Source organism: Mirounga angustirostris, unplaced genomic scaffold, assembly GCF_029215605.1.
Source record: "Mirounga angustirostris isolate CCGP_5_RB_7025 unplaced genomic scaffold, mMirAng1.0.hap1 SCAF_8, whole genome shotgun sequence".
Classification (NCBI taxonomy): Eukaryota; Metazoa; Chordata; class Mammalia; order Carnivora; family Phocidae; genus Mirounga; species Mirounga angustirostris.
In genome coordinates this window covers 130,294,665-130,308,684 of record NW_026991716.1, presented here as the reverse complement: position 1 = coordinate 130,308,684, position 14,020 = coordinate 130,294,665, and the positions used below count along the sequence as shown (strand labels likewise).

At 42.7% G+C, this 14,020-nt stretch overlaps 1 protein-coding gene across 4 annotated transcripts in view; it reads right to left on the bottom strand.

The window, feature by feature from the left end:
- Positions 1-14,020, bottom strand: part of MTHFD1L (methylenetetrahydrofolate dehydrogenase (NADP+ dependent) 1 like) — a 186,104-nt gene that overhangs the window by 50,233 nt on the left and 121,851 nt on the right. For all 4 annotated transcript variants that reach the window (XM_064598226.1, XM_064598224.1, XM_064598227.1 and 1 more), the window contains exon 25: positions 1,038-1,145. In XM_064598226.1, coding sequence (XP_064454296.1) covers positions 1,038-1,145 — 108 coding nt within the window. The remainder of the gene's footprint in view (positions 1-1,037; positions 1,146-14,020) is intronic.

The window sequence follows — 14,020 nt, the reverse complement described above, 5'->3', positions numbered from 1 at the left end:
CACTGAACGTGGAGCCTGATGCAGCACTCGACCCCAGGACCCTGAGATCATGACCTGAGCTAAAATCAAGAGTTGGATGCTTAACCGACTGAGCCATCCAGGTGCCCCAAGGGAATTATTTATTTTTTAAAAGCACAAGCCGAGGTCATACTTGGAAAATTCTACGAACAAACAAGTTGCTGACTATCTTACCAAACCTGGGAGAATACTCTGGTCAGCACTGGTATATTCAGCATAATGTCAAATACGATTTACAAATAGGATTTAGGAGTTGGGAATTGAAAAAAGGAGATCCGTGATGCTCATGATGAAGCTCTTGGAAGTGCTTTGATTTCTATCATATCATAGCAAACCGGAGGGGGCATCCGGGGCTTAGGGTCATTTTGGTCGGGGTGGCTGAATGAGCTGCAGTGGATGGAATCCATGAAACATGATCATTTTTAGGACCAGACTCAGGCGGCTGAGTCCCCACCACCTTCACAGCCACTTGCTGATTTGCCTTTGTCACTCTCTAGAGGTAGACGGTGACAGGACCTTCAACTTGGGTGGAAAATCTCAGCACCAAGCCAGTGAACCACTTGCGTAAAAAAGGAACACCAAACACCCCCATATTTAAAAGCTGCATGACGACTTGCCTTACCTAGCACCGTGTAACATTTTTAAGATAGGAAGAGCCCTGCAATGAAGAGGGGGTGCGACACATCATCCAGCTCTGACACACAGCCACACATCCAAGAAGTTTCAGTGTTTCTGGCTGAGCAGGAGGGACTAACCACCTCTTATCACAGATACGACACCACCCATATCAGCCACCTGATAACCACGAAAGTCAATGATGTATCTATCAGAGGGTATACACCCTCGCCCGACTGTTCTGTTTATAGTCAACAAACAACCCACGGATATTAATTCAATTTTTGTAGACCACGTAGATTAAATCATGTTCGGCTGGTGAGACTTATAACAGTCCTTACGTCAAGGTGAGTATTTTAAGAGCCTAAGGCGGATTTTTTTCCCCTTAAAAGTGTAACTTTTACCTGTTGCGTGTAACGATCTATTTTGGATTGTGCCTCAGGAGACAGTTCGATATCTTTGGCTCCATACACAGCCTGCGCAATGGTTCTTATCTTTTCTACAATTGGAAGCTGGAGAAACACAAATGACAATGAAATCGTTAATGTTAATCCGGTTAAAGAACTGAAGGAAAGCTGAGTGAGCTTTTCTGCAGTCGCCTAAAATTTCCTACCAGATTTCCCCCTCAAGAGCCGTGGCATTTGAAGCAAATACTCTTTCCTCTATCACCCTTAGAGTATGAAGAAGCATCAATAAGCTTTAGATTTTGAGCCAACCAAGGCTGCTTATCTAGTTAATCATTTTTATCCATTGCATTGTTTTAAAAAAATGTACCTTATACTACGGTCTTATAAGTCAGAACAGGAGTCTCCTGAACAAATACTTAATGCTGGTGTTTAAGTGCCTCTGAACTCAGGTTATATGACAGAGAACACAGCAATATTAAAAACAAGTACGTTTTTTTGTGAGTAGGAATGGGCTGATACATATTTTTAAATATTTTATTTGTTTATTTATTTATTTATTTATTTATTTATTTATTGCAAGAGCACGAGCGGGGGTGGGGAGGGGCAGCGGGAGAGGGAGGAGAGGGACTCTCAAACAGACTTGAGAGGAGCAGACGTGGAGCACAATGCGGGGCTTAATCTCATGACCCTGAGATCATGACCTGAGCTGAAATCAAGAGTCAGATGCTTAACTGACTGAGCCACCCAGGCACCCCAGAATGGGCTGATATTTTAAATGCTGATGTGATCACTTAATTGGGAAATAAGAGGTTGAAACTAGTGTCAGTTTAGCAAATTATGGGAAATCATGGAGGCTGGGAAAGAATCCAAGAAGGCTAGGTATGGGCAAATGAGTGTGTGGGGTGCAGAGAAACAACCTTCCATAATGCTGGATGGGAAGCCCGGATGCCGATGGCTGGTAAAATACTGAAAGTGATCTGGAGAAAAAACAATGGTTCATTAGGAAAGGAATATGCTATAGATAAAGTGACCCTTATTTACGCCAATCATTTGACAAAATCATTCATAATTTTACTGTGCAGAGAACATACACAGGTGTCATGCAGTTAGTGGATTTACTGTCTGGTGAATAGCTATTGGGCCAAGTGCCCACTGGTGGAATGAATGTCAACCAAGGGGCAGAAGTCTTTCATGGCCTGTTCCAAAACTTTGCTCGGCAATGGCAAATGGTACATTTGTATGAATTACTGTTGATACACACAGGAAGGAGAGTTATCCAACAGGAGAAAATAAAAGCTAGCTCTATCCCCTCAATCTGATAGAACCCCAAACTGCTTTAAAATGTGTTTTTCACTATTCTAGCATTTATTACTATAGAGTTATTCTGTAGTCTGGAACTGAAATATTGGACGTTTCAACAAATAATAAATGAAGGTGCAAGTCATTATACCCTTTCACTGAAGGAAATAAAAGATGGTCTGAATCAATGGAGAGGAATACTTTGTTCATTGGTGAGAAGACTTAATACTATAAAGATGTCAGTTCTCTTAAACATAACCTATTAGCTCAATGCAATTCCAATAAAAATCCCAAGAGCACTTTGGGATGCTTGGCCAACCAATTCTTAAATTCACAACAAAGAGTAAGAGCATAGTTAGGTAAGATAACTTCAAAGATAAATAAAAAAAGAAGAAAGATAGGGGACTGGCCTTTCCAGGTATCAATCATACTACAAAACTATGGTAATTAATTCCATATGGTATTGGCACACGACTAGACAAATCAATCAATGGAAGATAAGAAAGAACCCAGAAGGATACCACAGCAGGTGTGGGATAGTATATAGTAGAAATGACACAAAACAGGGAAAGGGCTGACTATCCAACTGACTTTTGGCTGGAGAGAAATAAAATTAAGATTCCTACCTCACAACTGGTACCCAAATAAACCCAATACAGAACAAAGGCAAAACTTTTGAAATTAAAAAACTAAATAATGGGAACAAAACATTGGGAACTCTCTTTACGGTCATGAGGTAGGGAAGGATTTCTTAAACAAGAACAGGATACACCCTAAAAGAAATGATTTATAGATATGACATCAAAATTTAAAATTTCTTGTATTAAAAAAAAGACCATAAATAAGGGTAGGGGTTAAGGAACAGTCTGGGAGAAGGTAGATACATGCAAATATTTAAAAGTCAAAAGATTAAAAAGAAGAAGAAGGTAGTGGGAGGGGAAGAATGAAGCGGGGGAAATCGGAGGGGTAGACGAACCATGAGAGACGATGGACTCTGAAAAACAAGCAGGGTTCTGGAGGGGAGGGGGGTGGGAGGATGGGTTAGCCTGGTGGTGGGTATTGAGGAGGGCACATTCTGCATGGAGCACTGGGTGTTATGCACAAACAATGAATCATGGAACACTTCATCTAAAACTAATGATGTAATGTATGGGGATTAACACAAGAATAAAAAAAAAGATTAGCTACTGGAATGAATTAAAAAAAACCTCCTACAAATGAAGAAAAAGACAAACAAATATTTAATTCTGGGCATAAGGAGTGACTAATAACCATATGAAAAAATGCCCAATCTCATTAATAATCAATGAAAGGCAAACTAAAGTGATGAAAATCCAATTCACACTCATCGGATTAGCAAGAACAAAAAGCATGAGAATATCAAGTAGAGGTGAGGATGTGGGGGCAATAATCCTTCTAAGTACTCCTGCCTTGGTTGAGATGCTCATGGTCTAGCCCATCATGAAGCTTCCTAACTGGTCTCTTCCCTTTCTTTTTTTTTTTTTTAAAGATTTTATTTATTTATTTGAGAGAGAGAATGAGATAGAGAGAGCATGAGAGGGGAGAGGGTCAGAGGGAGAAGCAGACTCCCCGCTGAGCAGGGAGCCCAAGGTGCGACTCGATCCCGGGACTCCAGGATCATGACCTGAGCCGAAGGCAGTCGCTCAACCAACTGAGCCACCCAGGCGCCCCGTCTCTTCCCTTTCAATACACCGTCCACTCTACCACAGTCTAACCTCCCTAGAAGGTAACTAACTAAGAAAAACTAAAAAATCTTCAGCTTGCCATGGCCTACTGAAGAACACAATCTGGTTGTGACATTTAAGGATCTGCACAATATGTGCTCTGAAGCATACCTAGGATAGGTCTGCATCTCTTAACTTTTCCCCATGTCTTCTTGCTTCTGGGCCCTTACACATAAAGCCTCTTTGTAATCCTGCAAGCTCAGTCTGGGCTAAGACTGCCTGAGCTCTGTAAGGTCCATATCCAAGGTCAGCTTCTCCAGGAAGCCTTTACTGAGCCTCCCAAAGCACATGTAGGCCTTCTCTTCTCGTCTGTCCAGATGGCCCTGGAATGCTCTTAACATATATGGGTGCTACACAGGACCAGGGGTTCAATAGGGCCTGGCAGTGAGGGGCTGCTGGCGAAGTTCAGGCTATTTTAGGGTGCACTGATGGACATCAGATGGTAATGGTCCCAGGATCAAACTATGACACTGAAATCTACTAGATGGCAAAGGGGCCTTTTGTAAACCACGTCACAGAAGAAATCAGCAAATAATCTGCACCTCTAGTAGGAACAACTCCAGAAAGAAATGATCATTATTTTCCAGGAAGGCAGAATGTGGAGCATGGGCAGAAATGAGAGTGAAGTCATTCTCAGCCCAATGTTTAAGGAAAAGCTGTAATAACCAGAGCTGCCTCCCTAAACAGTGACCTGTCCACTCCAGGAGAGATCAGTATAAGGAATGTTGTAGAAAGAGTTACTGCATGAGTGCAAAGTTGAGGATGGGCTACAGAGAGAGCCTTAGAGTGATTTCTACTGTGAATGACACCACATTCATATCAGGTGGGAAGAACGCCCAGCCCATAAACTCTTGGAGGTCAAGGACCAGCTAGAGGTGGGATGTAATACAGCCGCCTGGAGAATGAGTATCACCCGTTGACCACACAAGGATTCCATGTGGTCCAACGTTTGTAAGGATTACAAGAAAGTTCAGGTACTGATGTGCGGAAGACAGCAACGAGAAGGGACTTTTTACTGAACCTCCGATCTCACTCATTAGCATAACATATTGATGGGCACTGAAGTGCTTGCTTTCGACCCTGCGCTTAAGCTAATATGATCTCCTCTGCTGGTCAATAAATGCTTTGCAAGTAGCAAACCTTTTTAAGAAACAGAAGTTAAGAGGATGCTGGAAAATATTTCTAGCATCACACAGAGCAAGCACAATGACCATGCTTGGTCGGGGGGAGTCCGATCTCAGGGTACTGTGTTCCCCAAGTAGTGTAAGAGCGGGTCCTGGGCCACAGGCAGTGTCCCCATGGGCACAACAGCACCGCTGGGTGGCCTCTCCGGGGCGAGGGGCCTAAGAAAGAACACGGCCCCTTTTTAGGTTCCCGCCTCCCTCCGATGGGCAGGTAGGACCTGTGTACTGTTCTGCTACCACCATTGAAGCAACGTGGAGAAGGGGAGCTGTGCACGTCACTCCGCACCAACCCTAAGCGCTATCATTATGGAGCAAGGGCCACAGGGTTGACAAAGAGAATTACGTTTGCTCCGGAAGTAAAACAAAATGACAACAAAACAGATAGTACTACTTATAACATACTTAATGAACACAGTGCACTGTTTACTGAGCTCTAGGTTATGATTTGAAATTAAAAGGTCAGCCAATTTTTTTAAGAATATTTATTTGAGAGAGAGAGAGAGAGAGCGCGCGCACAAGCTGGTAGAGCAGCAGGCAGAGGGAGAGGGAGAAGCAGACTCCCCGCTGGGCAGGGAGCCCAACGAGAGGCTTGATCCCAGGACCCCGGGACCATGACCTGAGCCGAAGGCAGATGCTTAACCAACTGAGCCACCCAGGTGCCCGAAAAGGTCAGCAATTTCTATTAAGATAATAATTAAAGAGCTCACATGTGAACAGGGTAATAGTAGAAGGATGATTAGTGAAGAATTAGTGTGAGTGGGTATTTAGCTGATGCATTACAGGTTTTTAAACAGGAATATATGTCATTTCAAGAAATAGATGTATATTTAATTTTCAGTGAGAGTAAAATATACATAATAGAAAGTTAACTATCTTAACCATTTTGTTTTTTTAATTTATTTTTTAAGGAAGATTTTATTTATTTATTTGAGAGAGAGAGCACGAGCAGGGTGAAGGGCAGAGGGAGAAGCAGAAATGGAAACACTCTAGAACAGAGGTGTCCAATGGCAACTTTCTGTGATGGTGGGAATGTTCTATATACATGCTTCCCAGTCTAGTAGCTGCCAGCCCCACATGGCTACTAAGCAGGGAGCCCGACGCCCGAAATCATGACCGGAGCCCGAACGCAGACACTTAACTCACTGAGCCACCCAGGCGCCCCCATCTTAAGCATTCTGAAGTACATAGTTCCATATTAAGTACATTCATGTTGTAAAACCAATCTCCAGAACTATTTTCATTTTCCAAAACTAAAACCGTGGCTCCATTAAACACTAACTCCCTGCCCTCAGCTCCTGGCAACTGCTCTTGTACCTTCTGTCTCTGAATTTTGGCTATGCCAGCGACCTCGTGCAAGTGGAATCAGACAACACTTGTCCTTTTACACTTGGGTTATTTCAATTAGCATGAATCTCAAGGTTCATTCATGCTGTAGCCTGTGTCTGAATTTCCTTCCTATTCCATTGTATGCATCCACCACATTTTTTCTTACCCATTCATCCACCATTGGGCACTTGTGTTGCTTCTACATTTTCACAGTTGGGAATGATGCTGTGATGAGCACAGCTGGACAAATACCTCCTTGACACCCAGCTTTCAATTCTTTTGGGCATTCAGAGATACATATTGTTGGTCTACGACTAAACCGCCTTCCTTTCTAATGTTTACTTGAAAGTATTTTGCGAATTTCAAGCAGGTGCCAGACTGACTTTGTGAGTTGTGTAATTACGGTTTTTTTAAATTCCTATAGGAAAATTGCTACCACCCAAACATGACAGATGACCCAAACACAACGTGTAGAAAAGCAGGAAAGGGCCAGCTGCATGAGTCCTAGTTGGGTGCTTTATTTCCCCTCCTTACCCTCAGATGCCAGACCTCTATGCTTCCCAACAAGTACTGATACCTGCCCCCGGCAAGTCCACATTTTTGATGCCCTGCCCCCAGTCTTGCTATGCCTGGAGAAGGTGAGGGTGCTCCCCTGAGAGCTCTGACACGTGCAATGCTGTCCAACGTGAGCCGAAGAGAATGCACCCCCTCCCCCCCACCTCACCCCACCCGTCCCCTGCCTGGCGTGTGTCCTGCAGCCCCACGCTGAATGAATCGAGTGATCAGCAGATGGAGCTATGTATCCCAAGACCAGAATCCTTCCAGGACCCTACTACAATTCTTCTTTTTCACTCACATGTACAAGTGAATAAATAAAATAAAAAGATGATCTCGGTTCATATACCTTTTGGGTTTAATATGAAAACAAAAACCATGCTGATATGGTAGTTCCCATTGCATACAACCTATTTATATTATGTCCGTAGGCAAGGGACTTCCTGTTGTACCTCTGCTCACTTTGGGGGAGAAGTGCAACCGTTAAAGGAAAAAGAAAAAAAAAAAGAGCCAAGCTCATTCCAATGATCTTGATCTTAACTTGATATTCATTTACACTGCTTTGTTCTAAATGGCAATTTCTAGAAAACAAATAAAATGGTAAAATAAATTATGAATGTTTATGCATTAATCACTCCTGGCTTTCCCCGACTCTATAAATATTTACTAATTTCTTTGTGCACCACATCGTTTACCCTCCTCTCCCTAAGGTCTAGGAGAGTGGCTTGCACGCAGTAGGCGTTCCACAAACATCTGAATGAATAAATTACCACCGAGGGCAAGTATTTTCAAGATGTCATGATAGGCAAAGGACTTTGGGCACCTCTTGAACAAAGCACTTCTGATGGGGTGGGGACAGTGACACATCACACAAACGTGACAGAAGAGTGTGTGATAAAGGCTCTGCATAAGCATTACTACTAAAGACGGAAGAAGACGGAAAATTTCAGGGCAGAGGGGAAGGCACAGGAATCAGCAAAAGTGGGTGACATGTATAAAGGAAGTCGAGTCACGCTTGAAGGACGGGAAAGGTTTTAATTAAGCAAGGAAAGGAAAGGTGATTCTACACAAAGGGAAAGGCACGTGTCAAGGTGTGAATGGCAACACAAAGTGTCTTCTGGAAATAGGACTATTCTACGTGTATTATGCACAATTGCTTAACATGTTAATAAGCCCCTTCACAAAGTCTGGTGTTGATGCTAGTATCTTTGATCATTTTTGAACTAATGTCATGTTAAATCTTCATCTTCACCAAGATCATAACTCTGAACATATTCTACATTTATTCCCTCCCAGACCTCTTAAATGCATATTTAAGAAATGGAAGCACTCTAGAACAGAGGTGTCCAATGGCAACTTTCTGTGATGGTGGGAATGTTCTCTCTCTCTTTTTTAAATTTTTATTTATTTGAGAGAGAGAATGAGCAGGGGGAGCAGCAGAGGGAGAGGGAGAAGCAGGCTCCCTGCTCAGCAAGGAGCCTGATGCGGGATTTGATCCCAAGACCCTGGGATCATGACCGGAGTCGAAGGCAGACGCTTAACCGACCAAGCCACCCAGGCGCCCCTATTAAATTATTTAAGACCTGTTTTGTAGTGAAATAAAATTGGTCTACAAATTCCAGAAAAGCAATTACTTAAATTTTTAAAGTATTTTTTCGTAAGAAGAAAATGCACAAGAAGAAAGTGAAACAGGACAAAACTAAAATAGAACAAAATTTAAAAGAAGAGTTAAAAAGCTTCTAGAATCAAAGAAAATGAAGTGTGAAGGTATTACAACATAGTTGCATCTCATTTTACTGGGAGGTCAAGTTCTAAAGTCACCAGCCCTGAGGGTCTCTTAGGAGACCCATGAAAACACTAAGCAATAATACTCTACTATCAATAACCCAGAATTTCTCAAGCCCACAACTGTTGAAGTACTGGAACACATTCTGCAGCCACACTGGAAGTTCTATTGTTTTACCAAGGCCATAGACTGAAATTCATACAAGTTAAGCGATCCTGGGGATTAAGGAGTGCATTTGTTGCAATGAGCACCGGGTGTTGGATGGAAGTGTTGAATCACTGAATACATCTGAAACTAATCTTACACTGTCTGTTAACTAACTGGGATTTAAAGAAAAACTTAAAAATTAAGTTAAGCGATCCTATGCTGTGATACCAGCAAAATGTACTCCAATGCCCATAAAATATTTAAAGAGAAGGATCAATTAATAAACTTGTTAGTTGAACAGAAATCTCTGGACCCACAGTAAGTACGTCAATTCCTATTTTGTATTTTAAATGAGGCATGAATTTTATTTTATTTATTTATTTATTTTTAAAGATTTTATTTATTTATTTGAGAGAATGAGAGAGAGCAAGCACATGAGAGGGGGGAGGGTCAGAGGGAGAAGCAGACTCCCTGCCGAGCAGGGAGCCCGATGCAGGACTCGATCCAGGGACTCCAGGATCATGACCTGAGCTGAAGGCAGTCGCTTAACCAACTGAGCCACCCAGGCGCCCGAGGCATGAATTTTAAATGATCTACAAGTGCAGTTTGGTATAAATAGCCTCTCTGGTACTTCAAATGAAAGTATAACGTGAAACCATCGATGTTAATTTATCCCGAGCACACAGAAGGTATCAGGGGTTCATTGCAACATACTTCAGTGTCACGGGGGCAGTGCTCTTACTGAGAACAATGGACCCTTGTATCTTTGAAAAAGCTTGTCCCTGGCTGAAAACCAGCACATCTGAGCTACTAAAGGTGGACGTGCTGACTTCCATGAGCCAGCTCACTGAGCAGCTATCCCTGCTGGCTCGTTGGCTCTGAGCAACAGGTTAACCCAGAAGACTCCCAGAGGAATCTCGTTCTCCTAAGGCAACCGGGATGTGTGGTGGATATAGCTGGGGTCCGGGAACAGAAAAAATGCTCATCGCCAATGAATCTCTATTTGTCTACATCAAATGAGGACCATAAGGAATTCACATGGGTGATCTTTTATATTCTCAAATAGAACATAACAGCAATGTCAAGGAAGGAACATTAGGAATAGGTGATTTTTTTTTTTAATTAAATTTTTTTTGGTTTTATTTAGATTCAAGTTAGTTAACATATAGTGTATTATTAATTTTGGGATAGTCTTTTTCCTTTTTCTTTTTTTTTTATTATTATGCTACGTTAATCACCATACATTACATCATTAGTTTTTGATGTAGTGTTCCATGATTCATTGTTTGCGCATAACACCCAGTGCTCCATGTGATACGTGCCCTCCTTAATACCCATCACCTGGCTAACCCATTCCCCCATCCCCTCCCCTCTAAAACCCTCAGTTTGTTACCTGGAGTCCATAATCTCTCATGGTTCGTCTCCCCCCGCCCCCGATTCCCCCCCCTTTAGGTGATTTTAATGATCTCTTCCCATCCAAACGAGGAAAGGATGATTGTGGCCTGAGCATGTGGCTTTGCTAACTAACACATAATGTATTTTGATGGCATATGTGTTGATTCTCTTTCCACAAACCTTGCTTATAAACCTCGATGTGTTCTAAGACTAAGACAAATGAATGCAAGGTGTGGTTTGGGTTCTATTCTCACGTGCAAGGAGCCCTTGTTTTTACAAGTGTCTCTTTTTCTTGGCTGTTCAGCAGGAGTCATAATTTCCCTCATGGATCTCCTGGAGATGTGCGTCCAAAGAAAAAACTCTGGGTGTAACAGTCTCACTGAAGAGCACAGTAAACTACAGGTGACCTTTGAACAATGTGAGAGCTGGGGCACTGACCACCCTCACCCATAGTCAAAAATCCATGAATAACTTTTGACTGCCCCCCCACCCCCAACCTAATGACTGATCGCTTACTGCTGACTGGAAGCCTTGCCCATAACATAAATAGTTGATTAACACATATTTTGTATGTTACATGTCTTACAGACTGTATTCTTACAATGAAGTAAGCTAGAGAAAAGAAAATGTTATTAAGAAAATCATAAGAAAGAAAATACATTTACAGGACTGTACTGCATTTACTGGAAAAGATTCGCATGAGTGGACCTGCAAGGTTCAAACCTGTGTTGTTCAAGGGTCAACTCTCCTTTCATGAAAGGAAACAGAAATCATTTTTTGATAAAAAATTATTCCTAAAACAAGTCCCCAAACTCTCCGATACTGGAGTGACTGAAAACCTATGCTGTTTTGAGTGTTTTTTCCCTAAAACCCTAAAGTTGAAGGTTTTTCTTTTAAAGTGGTATGTTGTATGTGGTACCTTTAAGGATAGTATCTGTGATAATATTAAGTAACGTTCCTTAAGTGGATAAGGATACTGTCCCTACACAATGGTCTCCTGTCACCTAAATTTAAGTCAGAATGTCCGGGGAATGGATGGAGTGGTGGTAGAAGGTGGCTGGCTAATGAGGGGGGACCCTGATGGTCCACTGTACATTCCTCAGCCTTTCTTAATTGGCCCATGATTTTAGATCCAAGAATGCATTTCTGGAAACTTCTATCTTAGTGACAAGAGAGCATTTAAATGAAATTACAGGAAGCGCTGTGGAATGCCCAAGTGAAACAGATACAGACCACGCTTTCTTTCCTGTCAGGTGCTATTTCTAGCACCAAGGAAGCAAAGCTGGGACGTGCCCGCCAAAATCACGTGGGGCAGAGTAGACCGCATTGAGGAAGCTGGGCGGGTTCTAACAATAGGCTCTGATCTGATGAAACCTACCAAAGACAGAAGGGTGAGGCAGCTAGTAGGCTGACGAGGAAGCGATACATTGCAGGCCAAATGAGACTTGACAGAAAACACAGAAGCCAGGGCTGAAACAGAATCTTAGTTTGATGGAGATTTGAGGTGTGTCTGCAGAAGGGTGTGGTTTGGTTAAGGGAAGGCAATGTGGGAATTTGCAGCTGAATTGTGGAAAGGAGGCCAGGGACAAGAGGCTGATGATGGACTTGAAAGACCAGAGCTGGATCATAATAGAAAGCAGAACATGAGAGAGTGTAGGATTTCTGAATGAGATACCGAACTGTCTGGAAAATAGAAGGGGCCGCTTTCTAATAGAATACTCCAAGCATTCTGTTGCACAGCAAGCGGGGAGAGCTCAAAGGGACACTGGGAGCAGGCAGGCCAAGGGCAAGTCTGAAAAAGGGAGGAAGGAGCCAGACGAGGTCAAAGGGCCTGAGGGGGGAGATAATGGTACAAGGACCAGGGCAACAAAAACAAAGCACATCCCTTCTCCTTACAGTGGGGTTTCTTTTCTTTTCTTTCTTTCTTTTTTTTCCAATTACTGGGAAATATAAAAGACATACAGAGATGTGCATAAATATCATTTTAGGTTTTAAAATCCTATTAATTATAACTATATAGGGCGCCTGGGTGGCTCAGATGGTTAGGCGTCTGCCTTCGGCTCAGGTCGTGATCCCGGGGTCCTGGGATCGAGTCCCGCATCGGGCTCCCTGCTCCTTGGGAGCCTGCTTCTCCCTCTGCCTCTCTCTCTCTCTCTCTCTGTCTCTCATGAATAAATAAATAAAATCTTTAAAAAAAAAATTATAACTATATATACAATGTGAATGGACTTAATGCCCCAGAACTGTATGTTTAAAAATGGTTAAAATGGGAAATTTCACATTATGTGTGTCTGTACCACAATTTTAAAAACTACATATACATATAGGGAAGTACTTACACTTATCTTTATATATTTATTTCAAATTTGAGGTTCTAGATGCAAATGCCTGCAGGCCAGTTAGAAGAGAGCTCCCAAAGCAACCCTAACAACTGACGTATGTTTAAGTTTGAATCGTTAAGAAAGAGAAAACAGTTCCTCAATAACCAACCTAAATACCACGCTCCCAATCCCCCTGCCTTAAACAGACCAGCAGGAGAGCAAACTCTCCTCAACACGCGTGTGGGCAGTGAGAGTGCAGTAGCTCAGAAATCAGGGACGCTGGCTGCCCTGGGCTGAGTCTTCCCTCCCAGCAGGTCTGTTTTGATCTCCCTCCATCCAGTCCCTGCTGCGATCAAGAGAGTGGCTTCACACAAAGCACAGGAAAGACCTTCTAATAAAAAACAAACACTGTCCTCTCTCGCTGTCAAGGTTACACCTCGAAATGTTTGCAAGGTTAGAGGAGGGATACGAAGATGATTTTCAACCTTAACTCCTGATTTAACCCACAAGATTCAGAGTCGGATTGTAAGCTGACTTTCGGGGCCCCAAGGCCTCTGCAAAAGTGACTGACTTTTTATTCTATCCCTTATGGCTCCCAGTTCTAATGCAGAAAGAATGCTGAACATCTTCCTTTAACTTGGCGCCTTTCATTCTTGGTGCAATAGGAAACTGGGTTTCTAATTCCTGGTTTCAACCCACTTGAACAGGAAACCAATCCTAGAGCCCAACACAGTCACCTGCGTTGCAAGACAATTCTTGAAGGTCAATTCAGGAAGCCCTCTCTCCTCCAGAAGTGAGTGTGAGGAGAGAGGGACAGCTGACCTTGACTGCCAGCTTCCTGTGTTCCTGCATTTTACTCTGAGGCTTTTCATTTGGTCTTCACAGCAACTCACAGGTGCTGATTTCATATCAGACACAATTTTCTAGATAAAGAAGCTGAGGCTCAGAGAGGTGAGTTAACTTGCTCAACTCTGTCTCCATCGTAGGAGGCCCAGTCAAGATTTAAACTTAATTCTGCATGACCTCAAAGCTTTCTTCTTTCAACCATACTATGTTTTCAATTGCCCATTTGCTATGGGGCAAGTCCCTCACCTTCTCCAAGCTTCTGCTTCTGGTTTGAAACGCAGAGTTGAGCCCACACACCCCAAGGCACTGGGTGAGATGTGCTTGAGGTAATGCATGGAACAGGGATTTGAAAGCTAATGAACCGTAAAAAGAGATT